The sequence below is a fragment of the Bos taurus genome, chromosome 22, assembly GCF_002263795.3.
Source record: "Bos taurus isolate L1 Dominette 01449 registration number 42190680 breed Hereford chromosome 22, ARS-UCD2.0, whole genome shotgun sequence".
Lineage (NCBI taxonomy): Eukaryota > Metazoa > Chordata > Mammalia > Artiodactyla > Bovidae > Bos > Bos taurus.
Window position 1 is genome coordinate 6,987,161 of NC_037349.1, and position 24,587 is coordinate 7,011,747.

At 42.4% G+C, this 24,587-nt stretch overlaps 1 protein-coding gene across 1 annotated transcript in view; it reads right to left on the bottom strand.

Annotated features, from left to right (window-relative positions):
• The window catches only part of DYNC1LI1 (dynein cytoplasmic 1 light intermediate chain 1), a 53,047-nt gene that overhangs the window by 13,851 nt on the left and 14,609 nt on the right, over nt 1-24,587 (bottom strand). Inside the window, 3 exon segments of the mRNA NM_001046052.2 lie at nt 843-1,012; nt 3,069-3,299; nt 4,021-4,137. Of these exon segments, the coding sequence (NP_001039517.1) occupies nt 843-1,012; nt 3,069-3,299; nt 4,021-4,137 (518 nt within the window).

Sequence of the window (24,587 nt, forward strand, 5' to 3'; positions counted from 1 at the left end):
GCAACAAATTTTGACTTAATTATTTTAAATCGTACCCCCATCCCTTTGTTATTGCTAAGTTTTACTTTAAACTCTTCAAAAACTAAATATTTTAAAATTTATCATTTTTATCCGAAAGATGAATTCCATACCCTCTTTCAATTATATGCACAAATTTCACATTACTTTTTGATAATAATTTTAGATAGCAAAAGCGTTTATATGTTCTATCATTTTCTTAACTAGTTCGTGGCTTACTAAAGTAAAAACACACTACTTAAGACCAAATAGGTAGAAGATGAAGTATAAATTATTTTTTAAAGGAAATCTGATTTTATTATAAAGTGTATATATACAGTGACAGAATGAAATTAACAGAATTTTTATAATAGCAACCCTACCAGAATCTCTTTAATAAAAGGCTTTTGATAGATGCATATCAACTTTACATAACAAGCACTGATAAAAGTCTTTAAAATCAAGTCCATTCTACATACAAAATCTCCTAATATATCAAAATATCAGCATATATAACTCAATGCAGGAAAATATTTTACAAACTTGATAATCATCATCTTACCTGTAATTCTTTCTACTAAACTGATAATTTGAACTCTAATCAGAATTAGGAAAATGAAATTCAATCACAATAGAACATCTGAAGTAACACTTTCTTTAAAAGGAAACTACGATTTAGATCACAAGGTGAACATGTGAACAGAATTCAATATTTTTAACTATTATTTCTAGTTTGGAAGTTACCTAGAAAAACTAATGAGTCAACTCCACAAGGAGCCTAGAAAATAAACAGCTGTTCATCCCGGGCCAACATCAGTAGCAGAACCTACAGGAAGCAGACTGACCTTTGTGCACACCACTAGTACTGGGACGCCCAAGTTCTGTGTAAGCGTGTCCGCACCCAGAGGCAAGAGCACACTGTCATCTCTGTCTTCCTGTGACGCAGTACTTCTTCTCTGAGGGGAAGCTGGGAAATCTTCTCCTGGTTCTACATATTCTTGAAAATCTCTCACCACTGAAAATCAAAGGAAGGTAATTTAATACATAGTTTAGAAACAGCTTTTCATTTCAGTAGGTAGCTTTTCTGCCATAATCTAGACATGTATTTTTTTTTTCACTAGAGTTCATACTTGGTCTTATAAGCAACAAAAAGGGTTTGAGAAATCTGCTTCAAAGACAGTACATAAACACTGGATGCTAGACCCACATTAATTATCAGGAGGCAGAACAAACGCTGAGTGGTTCCAAAGAGCAGGGTTCAATGCAGGCCTGGCTCATCTGGGCAAATTACTGTGGGCAAGTCACAACCGAGCTTTGTCCCTCTTCCTCTCTAACTCACAAAGGGCACTTGACAGATAAAGGAAAAGATAAACGTGTGTTGGGGGGGTCCACAATTTAAAAGACGGTTCCAGATGACTTTCTAATAGTAACTTCTCTCTAAACATTTTATTCAGGTCTTTTTATCTAGGTCCAATCTTGAGCCGTATTTATTCTATCACTCCCATAAGAACTAATGAGGTATTACCAAAACTGATAAATTTTTAGAACTCATCTGCAAAACTATCAAAACCTTCACTTAAAAAAAAGCTACTGTGAATATACCAAGGGCCTTAACAAAGTATACTCTGATTTAGTAATTCCTCGTCAAAGAATTCTTAAGGAACCAATGACAGATACACACAGGGATTTCTACAGGACTGATTTTCATGTTTAAAGGCAAAACGACAGCACAGGATAATAAGTGCATGAGGGAATATTATACAGAATCACGGAGGAGGAAAACTCTCCTAACCAACATGGGGTCGGGAAGAGGGTGCCCTGGACAGCTGGCCGCGGCCCCTGCAGGACACAGGGGCGCGGGCACACCTTTGCGCATGTGCACTCAGTTGCTTCAGTCAGGTCCGACTCTGTGCAACCCCATGGACTGCAGCCTGACAGGCTCCTCCATCCACCGGGATTCTCCCAGGCAAGAATACTGGAGTGGGTTACCATGCCCTCCCCCAGAGGATCCTCCCGACCCAGGGATCAAATCCGTGGTATCTTCTGCATCACAGGTGAATTCTTTACCGCTGAGCTACCCGGGAAGCCCATGCACACCTCTACTGCCCTTCAAATAGGAGGCTGAAACCTCACAGTGGTTCTCAAATTTGAGCACGCACCAGAAGTTTCTCACTCAGCAGTCTACAGCAGGGCCTGAGAATATGTATTTCTAACAAACTCCCAGCTGTACTGTTGCCGGTCGTGGGACCACAGACTGAGAACCACCTTATGGCAGAAACTTAGAGAGGCAGGAAAAAGCTCCATAGGCAATGGCCAAAAAGAAAAGAAAATTATAGATTAAAAGCAGTTAGATATCTTTTTTAATGACTTAGGACATACATTCTCTTACGTTTCTACTGTTTCCATGCACATAAATTTCAGTAAGCTGTCAAATTTCCCCTAAAAGTTATCAGCTAAGGACAGCAAAGAACAGCAGCATGCCATCTGTATATTTCCTTAAACGAAGTGCAACACCAACATATGAAGAGCTCTCAGTGAAATAAAGAATTGTGACGACTGGCTTACAACTTGTCAGAAACAACCCATATTATTTTCATAATTTCCATGAAAATTTCCAACTTACATGGGCACATACAAAATACATTATGTACTTCATAAACCATAAAACCAGCTTCACATCTTTATGTTATAGTGTTAACATCCTTATGGACATACTTCATTTTGACAAGGTTAATAAGATTGCTCCACTTATCAAGAAACTAAACTACTGAAAATGAGCAGCTGTAGAAAGATTCACAATTTTTTATCCTGAAATACCGCTCTCCAAATGAACACATACAGCCTTTTGGCAAACAAGAAAGGGCATCTCTTCAGAAGAGTCTGCCATTATGCGTATGCTTCCAGTGTAAAGCTATATTAAAACTCAGCACGTCATCCAAACTGAATTTCAAAGGCAGTACTCACATTATGTTTCCATCATCAAATCTTTTTCAAACTCAAAAATTCCTAACAATTATGAAAGTCAACTAGGAAATTTTGTCTTCGAAATCTGTATTGTCTAGACTACTCACACTTTTGTTCCATTTCTTTCATTTCTTCAGGAGGAATTTTCAATTTGTCAATATGTTCTCTAACAACACTTGCCCATTTCTGTAAAGAATCCAAAGCAGTCCAAGGCTTTGACATGTCAACAACCAGCATAACTAGAGTGTCCTTCAGAGAAATGGCATCCAGTGAAAATTTAAGGAGGCCTTTGTGATATGGGTCTCCATCCAAGATCCATACATTGCATCTTGTTTGATCTGCAAAAGACAAAGAAGGTTACCACGGCAACAAGATAAAGTCATCTCATCATCCAACTCACAATACTACTTGGTATCCTAGGGCAGCTCCACAGGAGAGGTTTCCTTTGGCAAGGTTCAACTACTTAGGTGACGTCTACCAATTCAGTATATTCCTAATGAATATTCAAGAAAATGATTTAACTGCCAACACAGAAAATGAGCATCCTCTACTTCGAACTTCTCAATCCCAAACCACAGACTGAATCACTTGTTTCTATTCTTACCATCAGAAGATAGAGCCATGCATATTCAAGATATTATATACAAAAATGAGAAAGCAAGTGATCTACAGAAGACAAAAATGGCTGATCAGATGAAAAAAGCTGGGAAGTATATGACATTTTCTTGTCAAAAAATGAGAAGACAGAAAAACGAGGGCAAAATATTCACAAAACACTCTTATTTCACTAAACAGGAGAGAAATGGAACTTAAAAACTGAGATTCTTCAAGGTCCGCGAGAAAGCTGAAGTTCACATACCAATACCTTAAGATGTTTAAAAATACCACCATATGAATCCCAATCCCAAACCCTAAACTATTCACTGACTGGCATGAGATAGTACGAATCCTGGTAAAATAAATGACACTAAGCAAAGTCAAAGACCAATATTCATATGGACAGCAGCGCAACTTGAAGAAAGACACCAGGAAAATTAATTACAAGTGAACGACACTCACCGTCCCTGTCTTCATCATGAACATTTAAATACAGATATTCCAATCCTCTTCCTTTCTTGTACTCCTCTATTCCCTGAATTTTTCTTATTAAGCTTGTTTTTCCAGCCCCATCTTCACCTGTAAAAAGGACAGATCTTTAAAATTATAATATGGACTATTTAAGGATGCTTTCTAGTGTGCTGAGTGAAAAACCCAATTGGAACTAGCTTCAACCAAGAGGGTAATTTGCCAGATGAGTAGGTAACTGTACATGAGAAGATGCAGACTTCACCTCCACGATTCTCTCTCCAGTATCTCCACTCCTCTTGTTAAGCCTCTATTTCTTCTATTACGAATGATCTCCTCTGTGGCTATCTTTTAAGAAGCTCAACTTTTACACCATCCTCATTCAAGCTACAAGGAATAAAAGACTCTCTCTGTCATTTTCCAGTCTGAAGACTCTCAGGTAAAGACTTTTAGTTGGTCCAGCTGGCATCATGTGCACACACCCAAGGGCCACTCATGAAGGAAGGGTCATAGGTAAAAACTGACCAGGGCAGGGACCTGTGACTGACCTCACCCAAATAAGGAAGCCACAAGAAATATGTAGCAAAGGAGAGGGGTGAGTAACTTAGGGGTAGTGAGTTGAGTAAGAACAAGGGTAGAGAGAATGTAGAATAGACAAAAACTGTAGGCTTAAAAAATATTAATAGCAAGAAATCATGTGACTTAAACCTGGCACAAATTTCAGAAGCTTAAAACTAGGCCAGCTATTTGATGGTTTGGTGGGAGGTTTTTTTTAAAAAGCTTTTTTTTTAATATTGGAGCTTCCCTGGTGGCTCAGATGGTAAAGTGTCTGCCTGCAGTGTGGGAGAGCCAGGTTTGATCCCTGGGTCAGGAAGATCCCCTGGAAAAGAAATGGCAACCCACTCCAGGACACTTGCCTGGAAAATTGCATGGTTGGACACAACTGAGCAACTTTACTTACACCTTCTTTAAATACTACATGTTACTATTTCATGGACTTCTTTTGTTATTGGCAATATCATGTTATTAGTACTTAATAAAAGTGAGTTTCTTGGATCTAAGGACTTATTTCTACAGATTCATGAGTTCTCTGAGAATTTCAAAATTATTTTTAACTTTCATGTTGAGCATTTAAGAAACTATATATATATATCCTGGATTTTCTAGCTATCTTTAACTGTCAAAGCTGTCAAGAAACTGCAGTAGCCACCTGTGCACTGGTGTTTATCATTCTACTGGTGCCAAGCTAAGGCCAAGGGACGCAGACAGAACAGAGCAGAGAGTGGCCACAGGGGCAAGCCAAACTCACAACAAAGTGTCCCAGGGAAGTCAATGCTGTTCTCAATCGCACTGCTCCTATTGGTTTTAAACCACTTCTCAACACTTCACAGCAGTAAGTGCAGCCTTTGCTATTGTTCAGTTGCTTCAGTCGTGTCCCACTCTTTGGGACCCCGTGGACTGTAGCCCGCCAGGCTCCTCTGTCCATAGGATTTTCCAGGCAAGAATACTGGAGTGAGTTGCCATTTCCTACTCTAGGGCATCTTCCCCACGCAGGAACCGAACCTGTGTCTCCTGCATTTCAAGTGGATTCTTTACTGCTGAGCCACCAGGGAAGCCAGTATTTAAACAGGTGCTTGGGGAAAAAACCTGTATTTAAATAGATGCATGGAAGAAAACTATTTTCAGGAGACCAGTAAGTGTAGCCTTAACTAAGCAATAAAGAACTTGTCATTAAAAAGAGTACTTATTTTTCAGCACTATTTTTGCAGTAAACTATTAAAGATCCACCAAGGGAATGTGCTGGTGGTCCACTGTTTAGGACTCAGTGCTTCCCCTCCTGAAGCTGGATTCAATCCCTGGTCAGGGAACTAAGATCCCACAAGCCACGTGGTGCAGACAAAACAACAAAATAAAGAGTCCATCAAAATAACAAACTGGGTTGAAAACAGTAATAACTATGATAATGACATGCATTCTGTGATAATCACACTTAAAATAGAAATCACAAATTCAACCAGTGAAAATGAAAACACAGACTTCAGTTTACTATTAAACTTATTTAATTTCAGCAAAACATCATTTGTTATACTGATTACTAATTTGAATGTTATCAGTTTTACAGTTCTTATGGCATTTACTTTATAATTTTTTTTGTTTGTTTGCATCGTGCAGCACGTGGGATTTTATCCCATCAGGGATCAAACCCACACCCTCTGCACTGAAAGTGTAGTCTTAACCACTGGACCGCCAGGGAAGTCTATATAATTTGCTTCTGTAGTTCAAGAACTATAAAACAAAACTTAAGACTTTATATCTAGTCAACTAAGTGGGCATGAGCAACAGACATAAAACAGTCTAAATCATAGTGATATCTAGGAAAACTTGCTTTTCAAGAGGGTCCTTGGCAAGATCAGAGGATTTTTAAGGCTGTGAGACTATTCTGTGCGGCACTATAATAGTAGATACAAGTCATCAGGCACTATATTTTCAAAGTACATAAAAACAGGCAGTAAGTAGTCACGTAAAACTTCACTTAATATGACCCAGGATTTAGCTTATCTCTTTAATTTCCATTTTAGATGTTAGAAAGTGAAAGGGTATGTTTAGAAGAGTCAAAAAACTTGAGTTAGTTTCAACTTTTTTTAAACGTTTCAGATATATATTTTCTATATAAACATTTCTGAATAAAAAAAGAATAAAACCACAGCAACATCAGTTAGAAACAATCACTGATAATTTGGTCATCTACGGTGAGATGACGAGCGTTTCCTTAAGCTGTAAGTTTCTGTCTCCTTTTAGTTTATCTAACTGTAAAGGCTTGTAAGTAGTATCAGGTCAGAACTCCAAATTCATGACACTGTTAGGTAGTTAGAATAGGAAAACTGACTCCAAAATGGCGGTGGCTAAAAGACAAAGAAAGGAAAAGCCCAAGAAAATGAACGAAAGAAAATCCGAGGACCAGAGTGAGACCTCGGGTGGAACAAACAGCCCTCCTGGCTAGCCCATTTTACACACAGCAGGCTCGGGTGAGAAGAAGGAACATATAAAAAGAGGAGCCAAACTGAGCCCCTCTCTTCTTTTGGGTCGGCCCGCCTCACACCTCAAGGATGTATGTTCCTTTGCTTACCAAATAAAACTGAGCTGTAACCGAGCCGTAACACCAGTCAGCCATTTCACATTTTTCGTGCAGTGAGACAGAACCAAGGAAATTACACACTCCCCTGACATATCAACAAATATTATCAATTGTGGGATTTTCCCTAGCAGTCTAGTGGTTAAGAGGACAGTGAAGATACCAAGAATCAACTCAGTGGAAAAGACCCTGATGCTGGGAAAGATCGAAGGCAAAAGGAGAAGGGGACGACAGAGGATGAGATGGTTGGATGGCATCACCGACTCAACAGACAGGAGTCTGAGCAAGCTCTGGGAGACAGAGGAGGACAGAGGAGCTTGGAATGCTGCAGTTCATGGGGTTGCAAAGAGTCAGACACGACTTAGCCAGCGAACAGCAACAACTAGTGGTTAAGACTGCACTTCCGATACAGGGGGCACAGGTTCAATCCCTGGTCAGGGTACTGAGATTCCACATGCCGTGCGGAGAAGTCAAATAAATGAATTAAAAAAACACACACACACACATATATATACTGTCAATCATAAGGACATAGGCTTACGATTCTAAGTTCTTGCAGCCATCACTATAGCGTGGCTGTTTCCTTTTTCTGAGGTCTGTAGACAAGTGGAAGGGCTCTCCCTCACTTGTGTGAGATCAGAGTTTGTTTACCATCATTCACTTCACTGGATTAATGATTCTCAAAAATGCATCAGACTCCCCTGGGGGGCTTGTTAAAACACACTGCTGGGCCTCGCCTCCTGGCTTCCTGGTTCAGTAAGCCTGGGGTGGGGCCCACACATCTGCATTTCTAACAAGCTCCCAGTGTTGCTGATGCTGCTGGTCCAAGGACCACACTTTGAGAACCGCTGCATAGACATTTACTACACTAAGCCAAGCACTAGGAATACAGAGATCCACGGTCAAAGATGCTGTCCTACGAGCTCATAAACTGGAGAGGGGAAAACAAGCAGAAGAGGAGTTCAAGATGCTGTCATAAGGACTACAGCAGAGATGGGCAACAACCAGGAAGCCAGCCCAAAGGAAGACTCTGGTTTTGCCTGGAAGTCAAAAAGGGTTTTGAAGAGAAGGTAATATTTCAGTCAAACCTTGTAGTGTTCATGAACCATACTGAGTTACTCTCTCCAAGAAGTAGGGAAACACATCCAGAACCTGGAGGCAAAGAAGTGTCCTTCTAGAAAAGACAGATAATTTGAATGCAAGAAATGTAGGATGTGAGGAAGAAAGGGGCCAGAAAGTGAGCACAAAGAGGGAATGCAAGATTATGAAGGGCATCCTACACCAGTCTGAGATAGACGTTATCCTGAAGAGTCCCTGGTGGTATTTAGGCATTTTAGAAAGACTGCTATCGCAAAAGTGTGGCAGGGTGACTGAAAAGGTAAGTTTGAGAGTAAGAAGACTAGATACAGTAAGCCCCCTACATACAAACCTGCAAGTTGCAAACTTTCAAAAACGTGAGTGTGCCTTCCATCAACATCAGGCATGAGTGAAACTGCAGCTTGCTCTGTCTCCCGTCGCTAACATCCTTCAGGTCTACCTACCATCTCCCACGTCCTTTCCCTCCTCCAGTCAGTAACTCTTATTGCCTCCTCACTCAATGCCAGACCCTGCGTGCCAGCTGCTGCACTGCACTACTGTACAAGGTGGCAAGGATTAGTCGCTCGGTCGTGTCCGACTCTCTTCGACCCCATGGACTGTAGCCTGCCAGGCTCCTCTGTCCATGGGATTTTTCCAGGCAAGAATACTGGAGTGGGGTGCTATTTCCTTCTCCAGGGCATCTTCCCAACCCAGGGATTGAACCTGGGTCTCCTGCACTGCAGGCAAGGTACTGTACTATAAGATTAAACGTTTTATTTTTTGTGTTTATTTTTTCCATACATATAGTTTGTGTGAAAAGTATTATAAACCTGTTACAGCGCAGTACTCTATAGACAATCTTGTTAGTTGGGTACCTAGGCTAACTCTGTTGGACTTAGGAACAAACTGAACTTATAAACGAGCTCTCAGAACAGAACTTGTTCATACGTAGGGGATTTAACCATACTAGACTATTAGTGGAATGCTGGCGAGAGGAAGAGTCACGACTGATGCGACTCGGCAGCAGCAGCAGCAGCAGCAAGAGGCAGGCCTGAACTAGCGTATTACGGTCGGGGGTGGGGGCGGGGGTGGCAGCTGGACTCAAAGGCTGCACTGCTGGGAGTTGGCAGAGAGGGAAAGGAGACACAGAAGGCAGAGAAGCCTGTCCCTTGCCCCACCCTCTGCTGTGCTCCCACCTGCCTTCAGTGGTCGGCCCTACATCTTCCTGGAAGGTTTCCAAACCACCCAACCTTTGTGTTCCCCAGGGTTCCTTCCTCAGACCCCTGCTCTCCTCACTCTACACACAATTCCAAGAGAATCTCCACACAAGACTTCAGTACCACCTATAATCTAGTGACTCTCAGATTTCCTTCCAGTCTCAGCTGCTCAACCACTTATTCTTCATACCCATTTAGAGGTCCCATGAATAACTCACGGGGCAATATGCATAAAAGCAGTACTGTTATCTTGCCACCTAATTATTCATGTAACATTCCAACCTCAAGGCTTTGATCCACTGTTCCCTCCCATTTAGAACATACTCTCTTCAGAAATTTATGTTACGTTTGTTACCTAAGCTTCCTCCCAACCTCCCTCAAATATCATGTCCTCAGGTAAATTGTTCGTAACCACTGTATTTAAACTCACAAGCTTAGAGAAAAAAATAAGTCACAACCTCCCAACACCCCTGCTGTGTGTGTTATTTTTCTCCACTGAACTTACTAACAGAACATAGGTTTGTCTGGTTTTTTGCTTAGTCACTCTATCACCCAAAACCCCGGAGGACCAGGCGTTTTTGTGTGCTGATGACTGCTACATCCCGGTGCTTACTAACTCTTCACAATGGAAGGTATATTCCTAAGCCGCCTACAAAGCAGCCACTGATAAACTGTCACAAACAAGAAAAAATGTGGCAAAATAGTAATACAACTTTCACAAACCCCTAAGTGAAAGATACAAATTTTGTCCCCTTAACCAGGTACGGAGGGTTTTTAAACTTTATTATGTATTGAAAGTGAAAGTACCTCAGTCGTGTCTAACTCTTTTGCGACCCGACGGCCTATACAATCCGTGGAATTCTCCAGGCCAGAATATTGGAGTGGAGAGCTCTCCCCTTCTTCAGGGGATCTTGCCAACCCAGGGATCAAACGTCAGTCTCCCACACTGTAGGCAGATTCATTACCAGCTGAGCTACCAGGGAAGCCCATGTATTACTATTTATTGTGTATTAATGGCTTTGAAATGCAAAAGCCTCAGAAGTTAGGATAGAAAAAGGATGAAATTTCAAGTTCATCACCATGTTTCTACGTAAGAAAAATTAAGACTGTCATCTACCTTTGTTCACCCACACTCTGAGCAGTCAGGACCACCGTAACTGCTGCTCCCATCTCTATGGAAGCAGCAGTGGCAGCAAACACCGATGGCCAATCTCACGCAGCTCGGTCAGTCCAGTCATCAGTCGTGTCCGACTCTCTGCAACCCGTGGACCGCAGCACGCCAGGCCTCCCTGTCCTTCACCCACTCCCGGAGTTCACTCAGACTCATGTCCATCTCGGCGGTGATGCCATCCAGCCATCTCATCCTCTGTCGTCCCCTTCTCCTCCTGCCCCCAATCCCTCCCAGCATCAGGGTCTCTTCCAATGAGTCAGTTCTTCACATCAGGTGGCCAAAGTACTGGAGTTTCAGCTTCAGCATCAGTCCTTTCAATGAATATTCAGTATTGATTTCCTTTAGGATTGACTGGTTTGATCTCCTTGCAGTCCAAGGGACTCTCAAGAGTCTTCTCCAACACCACAGTTCAACAGCATCAATTCTTCAGCGCTCCACTCACATTATGGTCCATCTCTCACATCCATCATATGCATTTAACCAACAGTCTAATTCCAATATAACCACATCTCTGGGAGCATGATGATTACCTCCCATTTGAGGATACTAGGGTTCAGAACTGTTAAAATGTCTTATCCAAAGTCTCAAATAGTTAGGAAATGACAAGGTCAGGATCTGAAGTGATAAAAAAACTTGAACTCCAAAACACCCTCTTTCCTTGGGACTTCCCTGGTGGTCCAGTGGCTACGACTCTGCGCTCCCAATACAGGGGACCTGCGTTCCATCCTTGGTTGGGAACCAGATCCCACATACTGCAACCAAGAGCTCACATGCCGTAACTAAAGATTCCAAGCATCACAACTAAGACCCAGTGCAGCCAAATAGATATTTTAAGTGTCCACTTTCCAATATACTACACACACACACACACACAGACACTAAATCTTCAGAAAACAAACATACTGCTTATTATTTCTGTCTTATGACAAAATAATAAAGTATTCCTGTTTCAGGGGCCATTTACTTTCAGAAGAAAGGCAATTTAAGGATTCCTCTCTCTCAACTGCCTTTGAGTGATGGGTGGTTCTGTTCCCACTCTCCTGATTCTACTCTAAGGACCACGAATGACGTTTGTTTTACTATACTGGTAATTTCTTCTCTCCTGGAATTTTAGACCTTGGGGATCCATTTTATGAAAAATTTTACAACATTAAATTTGAAAAAGAGTATACTGTCAAATAAATGTAATATGATAAATATGGTAGAGATTTCCCCCCCACGGCCCCACCCTGGATTCTGAAATTTCTCATTTCTGGTAACAAATTACAAACGTTCACAATGAGAATAAGGAACATTAAATAAACACACACAGGCTATAAGGAACTCCAATGACACCCTCTCTACTTACATGAGGGAACAGGCCAGGGCACACCCACAGACACTGTGGGGCAGAGTGACAGCCGTCCCAGCCCCCCAGAGAAGGCAAGTCAACCTTCTCACAAGTGTGCTCCTGGGACTTCCTTGGCAGGATGGTACTTAGGACTCCACCTGCCAATGCGGGGGTCACGAGAACTGAGCCTGCGTGCCACAAATGCTAAAGCCCGAGCACCCAGAGCCCAGGCTCTACAAGAACCACCACCACGACGAGCGCCTCCACCAGAGAACAGCCCCCGCCCGCCGTCACGGGAGAAAGCCCTCTCACAGCTACGAAGGCCCAGGACAACAAAAAGAACCTTTAAAAACAAGAATACTGTAAATCTAAGAGAGAAGATTCTCAGGATGTTTGAGGATGCACTTTGCTTGCTGAAATAAAATCTTTTCAGGAACAAGATTTCTCCCCTCATCAACATTAATGACATTTAGAAGTTAAACAGTTGGCTGAATAAGTAAATATTGATATTTTATACATTTTAAAATAAATCTTAAGCCTCAATTATAATGATCATTTTCTGCTGCTGTCCCTTTTGTTTAAAAAAAACAACACCTAAATGAACTCTGATATGATCTGTCTTGATGACAAATGTGGACAACTGAAAACAGATTTCCTAAAAAGAGCAATAAAGGCACATTGTAAACAAATCCTCATTTGTTCCCTAGTATTTCCAGAAAGCTCAACTGAGCCATTAGCAGTCAGTCAGTCTTGTTCTAGGCTTATACCCATTTTCTAATCACATCCCATGCCAGACTGCTTTTTCTCTGTCTTAACCCACAGCCACCTCCCAGCTCTCTTCTCTCACTATATAAACCTACCACTCAAAAGTGAACATTCACCAAGTCATACCACACTCTAACCCATTCCACATCCTACAGCTGAGTAATCTTCCCAAAACAATCAGGCCACTCACTCTCTTAAGACCCTGAAAGGGATTCTAGTTAATAGCACTTAGAGGGAAATAAGGAGAAGGCAATGGCACCCCACTCCAGTACTCGAGTGGAGTAGCCTGGAAACACCCATGGACGGAGGAGCCTGGTAGGCTGCAGTCCATGGGGTCACTAAGAGTCGGACACGACTGAGTTGACTTCACTTTCACTTTTCACTTTCACGCACTGGAGAAGGAAATGGCAACCCACTCCAGTGTTCTTGCCTGGAGAATCCCAGGGACAGGGGAGCCTGGTGGGCTGCCGTCTGTGGGGTCGCACAGAGTCGGACACAACTGAAGTGACTTAGCAGCAGCAGAGGGAAATAAGCCAATGTGTGCGATTTACTCTGAAGTAAGTTTCTTCTTCATGGTTGCACGGTTATATGAAAAGGCAAAAACAGTTCAATACTAATAGCAGACTCTGGTTTGGGTACATGAGCACTAACCGTAAACTTCCTTCACCTTTTCTGTTAAGTTTGGAATTCTCGTTAAGATGTCAGAAGAAAACCCTAAGGGTCTCCTGCCATCCTCACAGCACAGAGCCAAGAGTAGAGGTCACTGTCCCTTACAAAGCCCCTGGCCTTTCCCGCCTCTCTCTCATCATGTCCTACCACGCGCACACGAGGCTCCAGCCACTCACAACTTCTTTCAGGGCAGCAGAGAGGTCTCACTCTCTAAAGCCCCACACGCGCTGTCACTTCTTTCTGGAACCCCCCTCACCACACCTGGAGAGCCCTACCTTACCTGTCTGGTTTCAGCTCAGTGTCCTCTAGAGCCCCGCCTCCAGAAGTCGGGTTTAAGCAGCCTCGTTTGTACTTCCAACAACACTCGCTCATTTCATTGCGGTGCGTCGGCTTATCTGTGTGTTTCTTTCCGTGTGTCACATCTGTCCCCTTCTTTCAACATCCTCTGAGCCAGTTCTCCTAACAGCAGCAGGGTATGAACTCCTTGCGTTTAAGATGCTTACAGGAAAGAAATTATCCCATTCTTACCAGGCACTGTCCTTGCTGGCTCATCGAAACCAGGACTTCCCTGGTGGCACAGTAGACAAAAATTCGCCTGCCACTGTAGGTGACACAAGTTCGATCCCTGGTCCAGAAAGACTCCAGGTGCTGCAGAGTAACTAAGTCCATGCTCCACAACCCCTGAGCCCACGCTCTAGAGCCTGCAAGTTGGTACTGTTGAGCCTGTGTGTCACAACTACTGAACCCACTGTGCCCAGAGACTGCACTCCACAACCAGAGAAGCCACTGCAACGAGAAGCCTGCACGCAACCAAGACTGGACCCCACTCTCTGCACCCAGAGAAGGCCTACACAGAGCAACGAAGATCCGGCACAGCCAAACATAAATACATAACACACACCAGGAACCGTGTCCCCGTCTCTTCAGGCTGGTCTAACAAAAAAAACCATAGGCTGGGTGACTTTTCAACAAAAGACATTTCTTTTTAACAGTTCTGGAGGCTGGGAAGTCCAGGGTCACGATGTTGGCATGTCTGTCTAGAAAGCCTGGCTTCCTGGGTCAGGAACTGTCTTCTCGCTGTGTCCCCTCATAGCAGGAAGGGTGAGACAGCTCTCTAGCATTTCTTTCATAAGCATGCCAATCCCATTCAAAGACCCCCATCTCCTAATGCCATCACACTGGGGTTAGAATCTCAACAAGAATTTGGGGGACACATTCACTCCACAGCATCGGTCCTGGTCACAGAAGATCCTTTACCAGCATCATCCTTTTTTGATTGTGCTGCATCTCCCCGCTACACATGGGCTCCCTCTAGCTGTGCAGAGCAGCGGCTGCCCTCCAGTGGCGGGAGACGGGCTGCTCGCTGCTTCTGCTGAGGAGCACCGCTCTAGGCGCACGGGCTGCAGTAACAGCAGCCCGCAGGCTCCGGAGCTCGCAACAACGTTCTTATCTTACAACCACGTGGAGTCTCTATTTTCATAACTATACCTCATCTGTCATCGCTTATCTTGAGCCTTTACCACAATCTACTACGATGATTTACTATTACCTATAAAATTCTCATCAATAACAGATCATAAAAAATACCTCCTTTGCTAAACTTAGGAAAACTTTCCAGTCACTGTACGGAGTCATCAGTATTCAACTGCCTGGCTACAGCCAAGCTGAAATAAGTTTGAAGATACTAAGTCCATCATAAAACTTTCTCTCTTTATTATGCAATTAGAAGGATCAAAGTGTTAAAATTCAGGATGCCTATCAGAATTGATAAGACATTTTAAAATCATCTTTAATGGCCAAACTATTCAAGAAACAAGTCACTAACTTCCAAGTTATTTTTGGAAAACAAAACACAGAGCCTAAAAGAGTAAAATAAACGAAAAACTACACACACACTTCATTTTATACAATTAGCATCTTTAAAGTGGCAAGTAGGAGAATGCGGCCTGTGTGGCTTCAAACAACGCTGAAAGAACGCACCCACCTGTCATCTACGAACTTCAAGAAAGCCTTATCTTTACTTTCTTGGCCTTCAACTGGCGGCGAAACAGACACACCAGCATTAAGTGTGCCAGCCAAACAGGTTATGATCTGTAAACACACGCTTGTACAAGAGAGTTCCTCTTAAAACAGACTAAGATGAAAGTCCTTCTATAAAGCACTCCTTAGTGACGATGTAAAAATTATTCTCTAAATAGTTTATCTAAACTTGCATTTACATACTAGATTTTCTTAGGGGTCATATTTTAAAAGAGGTCTGAAAACAAACCAGGAAATTCCCTGGCAGGCCAGTGGTTAGGACTCCACGCTTTCACTGCCAGGCTCAATCCCTGGTCAGAGAAATAAAATCCCACAAGCCACAGGGAATGGCCAAAAAAAAAAAAAAAACTCCAAAAAAAAAAAAACATAACTGGAACTTCCAAGAAAAGATGGCAGAGATGAAGGACATGAGTTCATCTTTTCTTACGAGAACACCAAAATCACAACAGCTGAAAAACCATTGACAAAAAAAGCCTGGAACCTACCTAAAAAGATAATTCTGCATCCATACACACAGCGGCAGCCACAATGACACAGCAGGAAGGGATACCATCATAATAACATCAGATCATATACCCGCAGGTGGGCAACCCACAAAATAGAAAACAATTAAAACCTGAGGTTCTCCCACAGGAGTGGAAGTTCTGAGCCCCATGTCGGGCTCACCAGCCTGGGGATCTGAAAATGGGAGGAGGAGCCCCCAGGGAATCTGGCTTTGAAGGCCAGCAGACGCTGACGGCTGCAACTTCACAGGGCTGAAGGAAACAGAAATTCTACTGTTAGCAGGCGCACGCAAAGTCTAGGCGCACCAGGACACAGGGCGAAAAGCACTGGCCTCAAAAACCCTGGGCGAGACACATGTGCTGGCATCAGGTCTCCTGCAGAGGCGAGGGGCGGCTGCAGCTCACAGCAGGGACAGACACTGGTGGAGGCAGTTCTGGGGAGTACTTAGTGGCAGGACGCGTCGTAGAAGCCACCATTTTTTCACCAGGACCTGGCCCCTCCCAACAGCTTGTAAGCTCCAATGCTGGAGACCAACAGCATGGGCACATAGTCCAACCTATCAGCGAAAACACAACTTAAAGTCTTCTCGAAAGCTGCCCACTAAACATATCCCCTGACACAGCCCTGCCCACCAAAGGACAAGATCCAGCTCCACCCACCAGTGGGTAGGAACAAGTCCCTCCCACCGGGAAACCTGCATAAGTCTCTTAGTCTCATCCACCACGGGGCAGACAGCAGAAGCAAGAACTACCACTCTGCAGCCTGCAGGACAGAAACTGCAATCACAGAATGTCAGATAAAATGAGAGAGCAAAGTATTTCCCAGATGAAGAAACAACATAAAATCCCAGAAGAACAACTAAGGGAAACAGAGACAGGCAATCTGAGAAATAATTCAGAGTAATGGTAGTAAAGATGATCCTAAGTCTCAGAAAAAGAATGGAAACAGGACATCCCTGGTGGCACAGTGGAGAGGAATCCACCTGCCAATACACGGGACACAAGTTCGATCCCTGGTCTGGGAAGACTCCATATACCACAGAGCAGCTAAGCCTGTGTGCCACAGCTACTGAGCTCCCCAGCAGCCACCAAGCCCACGCTGCAACCACTGAAGCCCGTGCACCGGGAGCCTGCGCTCCGCAGAGAGGCCACTGCAAGGGAGGCCCACACACAGCAGTAAGAGCGGCTCCCACGCGCTGCAGAGAATGCGCCTGCAGAGCAACGGAGACGCGCACAGCCAAACACAAACTGACTCTCTTTCAAACGAGAATGAAGGCACAGACCGAGACACAAGAAATATTTAACAAAGACCTAGAAAAACTAAAGAACAAACAGAGACAAACAGTAACTAGATAGAAAATACACTAGAAGGAGCCAAGTGCAGCATAAGGGGAGGCGCAAGAATGGAGAAGACGGCAGAATGCGGAACACACTGCCTCAGAACAGAGGGAAGACAAAGAAAAAGAACAGAGTCCAAGAGACCTCTGGGACAACTTTGGATGCACCAACATTCGCATTTTAAGGGTCCCAGAAGGAGAAGGAGAGAGAGAAAGGACCTGAGAAATATCTGAAGAGACAATAACTGAAAATTTTCCAAACATGAGGAGGGAAACTGTCACCTGAGTTAAGGAAGCACAGACAGTCCCAGGCAGGATAATCCCAAGGAGGAATATGGCGAGACACACAGTGATCCAACTGACAAAAAGTAAAGACAAAGAAGAAATATTAAAAGCAACAAGAAAAAAGCAATAGTTAACAAAGAAGGAAACTCCCATAAGGTTATCACCCGATTTCTCAGCAGAAACTCTGCAGGCCAGCAGGGAGTGGTGAGTTATATTTAATGCGATGAAAGGGAACAATGTACAACCAAGAATACTCTACCCAGCAAAGTTCTCATTTAGATTTGAAGGAAAAATCAAAGTCTTGACAGACAAGCAAAAGCGAAGAGAATTCAGCACCACTAGACCAGCTTTACAACAAATGCTAAAGGAACTTCTCTAGGCAGAAAAGAAAAGGCTACAACTAGAAACAAGAAAATTACAAGTGCAAAATAACAAGTGGTAAAGTCTAACATACAGTAAAAGTAGGAAATAACCCGCATACAAATATGATATCAAAACTAGCAATAGTGGGCTGTCCCTGAGTCCAGTGGTTAAGACGCGGCACTTCCAATGCAGGGGGCACGGGATCCATCCCTGGTCAGGGACCTAAGATACCACATGCTGCACGGCACAGTCAAAAAATCACAACTTATAAAACTAGCAGTTGTGACAAGAGGAGAGTACACACGCAGGATAATGGAAATGCAGTTATAATTAAAAGACCAGCAACCTTAAACAATCTTGTTTATATACAGACTGCTCTATCAAAACCTCAAGGTACGGCTTTGCTGGTGGCTCAGTGGTAAAGAATCTGCCTGCCAATGCAGGAGACACGGTTCGATCCCTGATCTGGAAAGATCCCACGTGCCCTGAAGCAACTAAGCCCATGTGGCCCAACCACTGCGCCCTCAGCCCTGAACTACTGAAGCCTGTGCACCCTAGAGCCTGTGCTCTGCAACACGAGACCCACCGTAATGAGGAGCCTGCACGCCACAACTAGAGTAGCTCCCACTCACAGCTACTAGAGAAAAGCCCGTGCGGCAACAAAGACCCAGCACAGCCAAAAATAAATAAATATACTTTAAAAAGCAACTTCAAGGTAACCACAAACCCCAAATCTGCAATAGATACACTCACACAAAAGAAAAACAAATCCAAACGCAATGCCAGAGTCAGTCATCAAATCACAAGGGAACAAAAGGGAAGCAAAGAAAAAACACCTACAAAAAACCCAAAGGAACTAAGAAAATGGTAATAGAAACAGACATATCAGTAATTACCTTAACTGGAAATGGATTAAAACCAATGAAAAGACAGACTGGCTAAATGAACACAAAAACAAATAAGACATGTATATATGCCGCTACAAGAGGCCCACTTCAGGTTTAGGGACACATACAAACTGAAAGGGAGGAGATGGAAAAGGTACTCCATGCAAATAGAAATCAACAGAAAACCAGAGAAGCAATACTCATATCAGACAAACAGGCTTTAAAATAAAGACTGCTACAGAAGACAAAGAAGGACACTACGTAACGATCAAGGTATCAATCCAAGAAGAAGATACAACAATTGTAAATATATACGCATCCAACATAGGATCACATCAATATAAGGCAAATACTAACAGCCATTAAAGCAGAAATTGACAGTGACACAGTAATAGTAGGGGATTTAACATCCCACTTTCATCAATGGACAGATCATCCAGACAGAAAATCAATAAGGAAACACAGACCTTAAATGACATACCAGATCAGATGGACTTAATATTTACAGAGCATTCCATCCAAAACCAGCAGAATACCCATTCTTCCAAGTGCACATGGAATATTCTCCAGAAATGATCACATGTTGAGCCACAAAGCAAGCCTCAGTGAATTTAAGAAAACTGAAATCACATCAAGCATCTTTTCTGGTCATAACGCTATGAGATTGGAAATCAACTACAAGACAAAAAGACTACCAAAACACAAACATGGAGAGGCTAAATAATATGCTACTAAACAACCAATGGATCACTGAAGGAATCAAAAAGGAAATCAAAAAATACCCAGAATAAAATTAAAATGAAAGCATGAATATCCAAAAACCTAAGAGATGTAGCAAAACCAGTTCTAAGAGGGAAGTTTGTAGCAATACAGTCTTACCTCACGAAATAAGAAAAAAATCTCAAAAGCTTTTACATATATATATATAAGTAATATGTACTATACATTTGACAAAACTTATGAATTTTTGTCTAACTGAAAAATTTGAGATTTTGATTTCACTCGTTTGACTTAGAATGACCAGAATGCTAGATTTCTAATTAAAAAAACAGATATGCAACAAGCAACAAAGGTTTACTGTATAGCATAGAGAACTATAGTCAGTATCTTGTAATAACCTATAATGGAAAACAATTTCAAAAAATATGCGCATATATGTATAGCTGAGTCACCTGCTGTGCACCCGAAACACTGTGAGTCAACTCTATGTAATAAAATATACATATTAAATTAAAAAAAATTTTTTAAGAAATAATAAAAATCTCAAACAACCTAACCCTTATACCTAAAGCAACCAGAGAAAGAAGAACAAACAAAACCCAAACTTAGTGGAAAGAAGGAAATCATAAAAATCAGAGCAGAAATAAATGAAACAGAGATCGAGACCACCGAGACTAAATGCTGGTTCCCTGAAATGACAAGCAAAATTGATAAACTTTATCCAGACTCACCAAGAAAAAAAGGAAGAGGGCCAAATCAATAAAATCAGAAAGGAGAAGATACAACAGACACCACAGAAGTGCAAAGGTTTGGGACTTCCCTGGTGGTCCAGCAGCTAAGAATCTACCCTGCAATGCAGGGCACATGGGTTCAATCCATGCTGGATAACTGAGGTCCCACACGCCACAGGGAAAATAAGCCTGCCTGTCACAACTCCCGCGCCTGTGCGCCACAGCTAGAGCGCTCACGTGCTGCAGTGAGACCTCAAGGGACACAGCCAAGGCCCGACGCAGAGCGAGTAAAATATTTAAAGAAGAGATCATCATACAATACAAAGGATCATAAAAGCCACAGGTACAAGCAACCACATGCCATTAAAATGGACAACCTAGAAGAAGTGGACAAATTCTTCCAAAGGTACAATTGCCCAAGACTGAACCAGGAAGAAACTGAAAATATGAACAAACAAATCACAAGTACTGAAAAGTGAAACTTGAGATTAAAAAAGGCCCAACAAATCGAAGTCCAGGATCAGATGGTTATCTGATCCTGAATTATCACAGGATAATGCTTGATAGAATTATCACAGGATAATTCTATCAAGCATTTAAAGAATAGAGAACACCTCTCCGAAAACTCTTTCAAAAACTGCAAAGGAAGGAACACTCCCAAATTCATTCTAGGAGGCCACCATCCCTGATACCAAAACCCAACAAAGATAACACAAAGGAAAGAAAATTACTGGCCAGTATCACTGATGAACACAGACGCAAAATTCCTCAACAAAATACTAGCAAACTAAATCAAACAATGCATTAAAAATAAAACCATACACCATAGTCAAGTGGGATATAACCCAGAGATGCAAGGATCTTTCAATATCTACAAATCAGTATGATACACCATACCACATCATTAAACTGAATAAAAACCATATGATCACCTCAATAGATACAAAAAAGCTTCTGACAAAATTCAGCACTCACTCATGATTTAAAAAAAAAAAAAAACCTCCAGAAAGTAGGCATAGAGGGAATATACCTCAGCATAATAAAAGCCATCTACAACAAACAAGGCTGTATATTGTCACCCTGCTTATTTAACTTATACGCAGAGTACATCATGAGAAACGCTGGACTGGAAGAAACACAAGCTGGAATCAAGATTGCCAGGAGAAATATCAATAACCTCAGATATGCTGATGACACCACCCTTATGGCAAAAAGTGAAGAGGAACTCAAAAGCCTCTTGATGAAAGTGAAAGAGGAGAGTGAAAAAGTTGGCTTAAAGCTCAACACTCAGAAAACGAAGATCATGGCATCCGGTCCCATCACTTCATGGCAAATAGATGGGCAAACAGTGTCAGACTTTATTTTTTTGGGCTCCAAAATCACTGCAGATGGTGACTGCAGCCATGAAATTAAAAGATGCTTACTCCTTGGAAGAAAAGTTATGACCAACCTAGATAGCATATTCAAAAGCAAAGACATTACTTTGCCAACAAAGGTCCGTCTAGTCAAGGCTATGGTTTTTCCAGTGGTCATGTATGGATGTGAGAGTTGGACTGTGAAGAAGGCTGAGCACCGAAGAATTGATGCTTTTGAACTGTGGTGTTGGAGAAGACTCTTGAGAGTCCCTTGGACTGCAAGGAGATCCAACCAGTCCATTCTGAAGGAGATCAGCCCTGGGATTTCTTTGGAAGGAATGATGCTAAAGCTGCAACTCCAGTACTTTGGCCACCTCATGCGAAGAGTTGACTCACTGGAAAATACCCTGATGCTGGGAGGGATTGGGGGCAGGAGGAGAAGGGGACGACAGAGGATGAGATGGCTGGATGGCATCGCTGACTTGATGGACATGAGTCTGAGTGAACTCCAGGAGTTGGTGATGGACAGGGAGGCCTGGCGTGCTGCAATTCACAGGGTCGCAAAGAGTCAGACACGACTGAGCGACTAAACTGATCTGACTGACAACAAACCTATAGCTAACATGATACTCAATGGTGAAAAGCTGAAAGCACTTCCTTTAAGATCAGGAATAAGACAATGATGTCCACTCTCTCCAATTCTATTCAACATAGTTTTGGAAGTCTCAGCCACGGCAGTCAAACAAATGAAAGCAATGCAAATTGGGAAAGTAGTGGTAAAACTGTCACTGTTCGCAGATTAGACTATACACAGAAAATCCTCAAGATACTGCCAGAGAACTACTGGTGCTAGTCAAGGAATTTAGCAAAGCTGCAGGATACAAAATTAATGCACAGAAATCTCTTGCATTCCTATACACTAACAATGAAAGATCAGAAAGAGAAATTAAGGAAACTATCCCATTTACCACTGCAACAAAAAGAACAAAATAACTAGGAATAAACCTACCTAGGGAGGCAGAAGAGCTGTACTCAGAAAACCGCAAGGTAGTGATGAAAGAAATCAAAGACAACACAAACGGATGGAGAGATGTATCAATGTTCTTGGATTGAAACAATCAACATGGTGAATATGTCTGTACTACCCAAAAAGTGAAAGTGTTAGTCGCTTAGTCGTGTCTGACTCTTTGCAACCCCATGTACTATAGCCCACCAGGCTCCTCTGTGCATGGAATTCTTCAGGCAAGAATACTGAACTGAGTAGCCATCCCCTTCTCCAGGGGATCTTCCCAACCTGGGGATCGAACTCAGGTCTCCCACAATGCAGGCAAATTCTTTACCACTGAGCCAGCAGGAAAGCCCAAAGCAACCTACAAACTCAATGCAATCCCTATTACCAATGGTATTTTTCACAGAATTAGAACAAAAATATTTTAAATTTGTATAAAAGTACAAAAGACCTCAAATAGCCAAAGCAATCCTGAGAAAGAAAAACAAAGCTGGAGGAATCAGGCTCCCTGACTTCAGACTAAACTACAAAGCTTCAGTAATCAAAACAGAATGGTCTGACACAAAACCAGAAATACAGATTGATGAATCCAGAAATGAACCCATGCACCTGCAGGCATCTCATCTATGACAAAGGAGGCAAGAATACACAATGGAGGAAAGACAGTCTCTTCAGTAAGTGGTGCTGGGACCACTGGACAGCTACATGTAAAAGACTGGAATCAGAACACTCCCTAACACCATACACAAAAATAAACCCAAAATGGATAAAGACCTAAATATAAGGTCAGACACTATAAAACTCTAAAAAGAAAATATGGGCAGAACAAACTCCAACAAGATCTTTTTCAACCCACCTCCTAGAGTAATGAAAATAAAAACAAAGATAAACAAGTGGGACCAAATTAAACTTAAAAGTGTTTGCACAGCAAAGGAAACCATAAACAAGATGAAAGGACAACTCTCAGAATGGCAGAAAATATTTACAAACCAATCAACTGGCAAAAGATTAATCTCCAAATATACAAACAGCTCAGAACTTCCCTGGTGGCCCAGTGACTAAGACTCCACATCACCAATGCAGGGGACCCGGGTTCGATTCCTGGTCAGGGAACTAGACTCCACGTGTCATAACTAAAGATCCCAAATCCCCAGTGAAGATCAAAGATGCCATTAAGATCCAGTGCAGCCAAATAAACAAATACATGTTAATATATATACATATTTATATACATATGTATACGTGTGTATACACACACACAAGACACAAACAGCTAATCCAGACCAAAAAACAAAGTCAACGAAAAAATGGGCAGAATACCTAACAGACATTTCTCCAAAAAAGACATACAGATGGCCAAACACATGAAAAGATGCTCAACATCACTAATTATTAGAGAAATTCAAAACTACAATGAGGTAACACCTCATACCAGTCAAAATGGCCATCATCAAAACAATCTAAAAAAGTAAATGATGGAGGGACTTCCCTGGTGGTCCAGTGGTTAAGAAGCTGCCCGCCAATGCAGGGGACAGATCTGATTCGTGGTCAGGGAACTAAGATCCCACGTGCTACAGGGCAACTGAGCCTGTGCACCACCACTACTGAGCCCACGCCCCGGAACCCGTGTGCCACGACTGCTGAAGCCCACACGCCATAAAGCCCATGCTCCGCAACAAGAGGAGCCACCACAATGCGGAGTCGGTACAAGGCAGCTACAGAGGAGCTCCCCGCTCGCCACGACTAGAGAAAGCCAGTGTACAGCAATGAAGACCCAGAAGAGTCAAAATAAATACATTACTACTTTTAAAAATTAAAAACTAAATAAATGCTAGAGAGAGTGTGGAGTAAAGGAACTCTCTTACACTGCCGGTAGGAATGCATACTGATACAGCCCGTAGGAAGAACAGTGACATTTCTTAAAACACTAAAAACGTTAACTACTCCATGATCCAATCATCTCATTCCT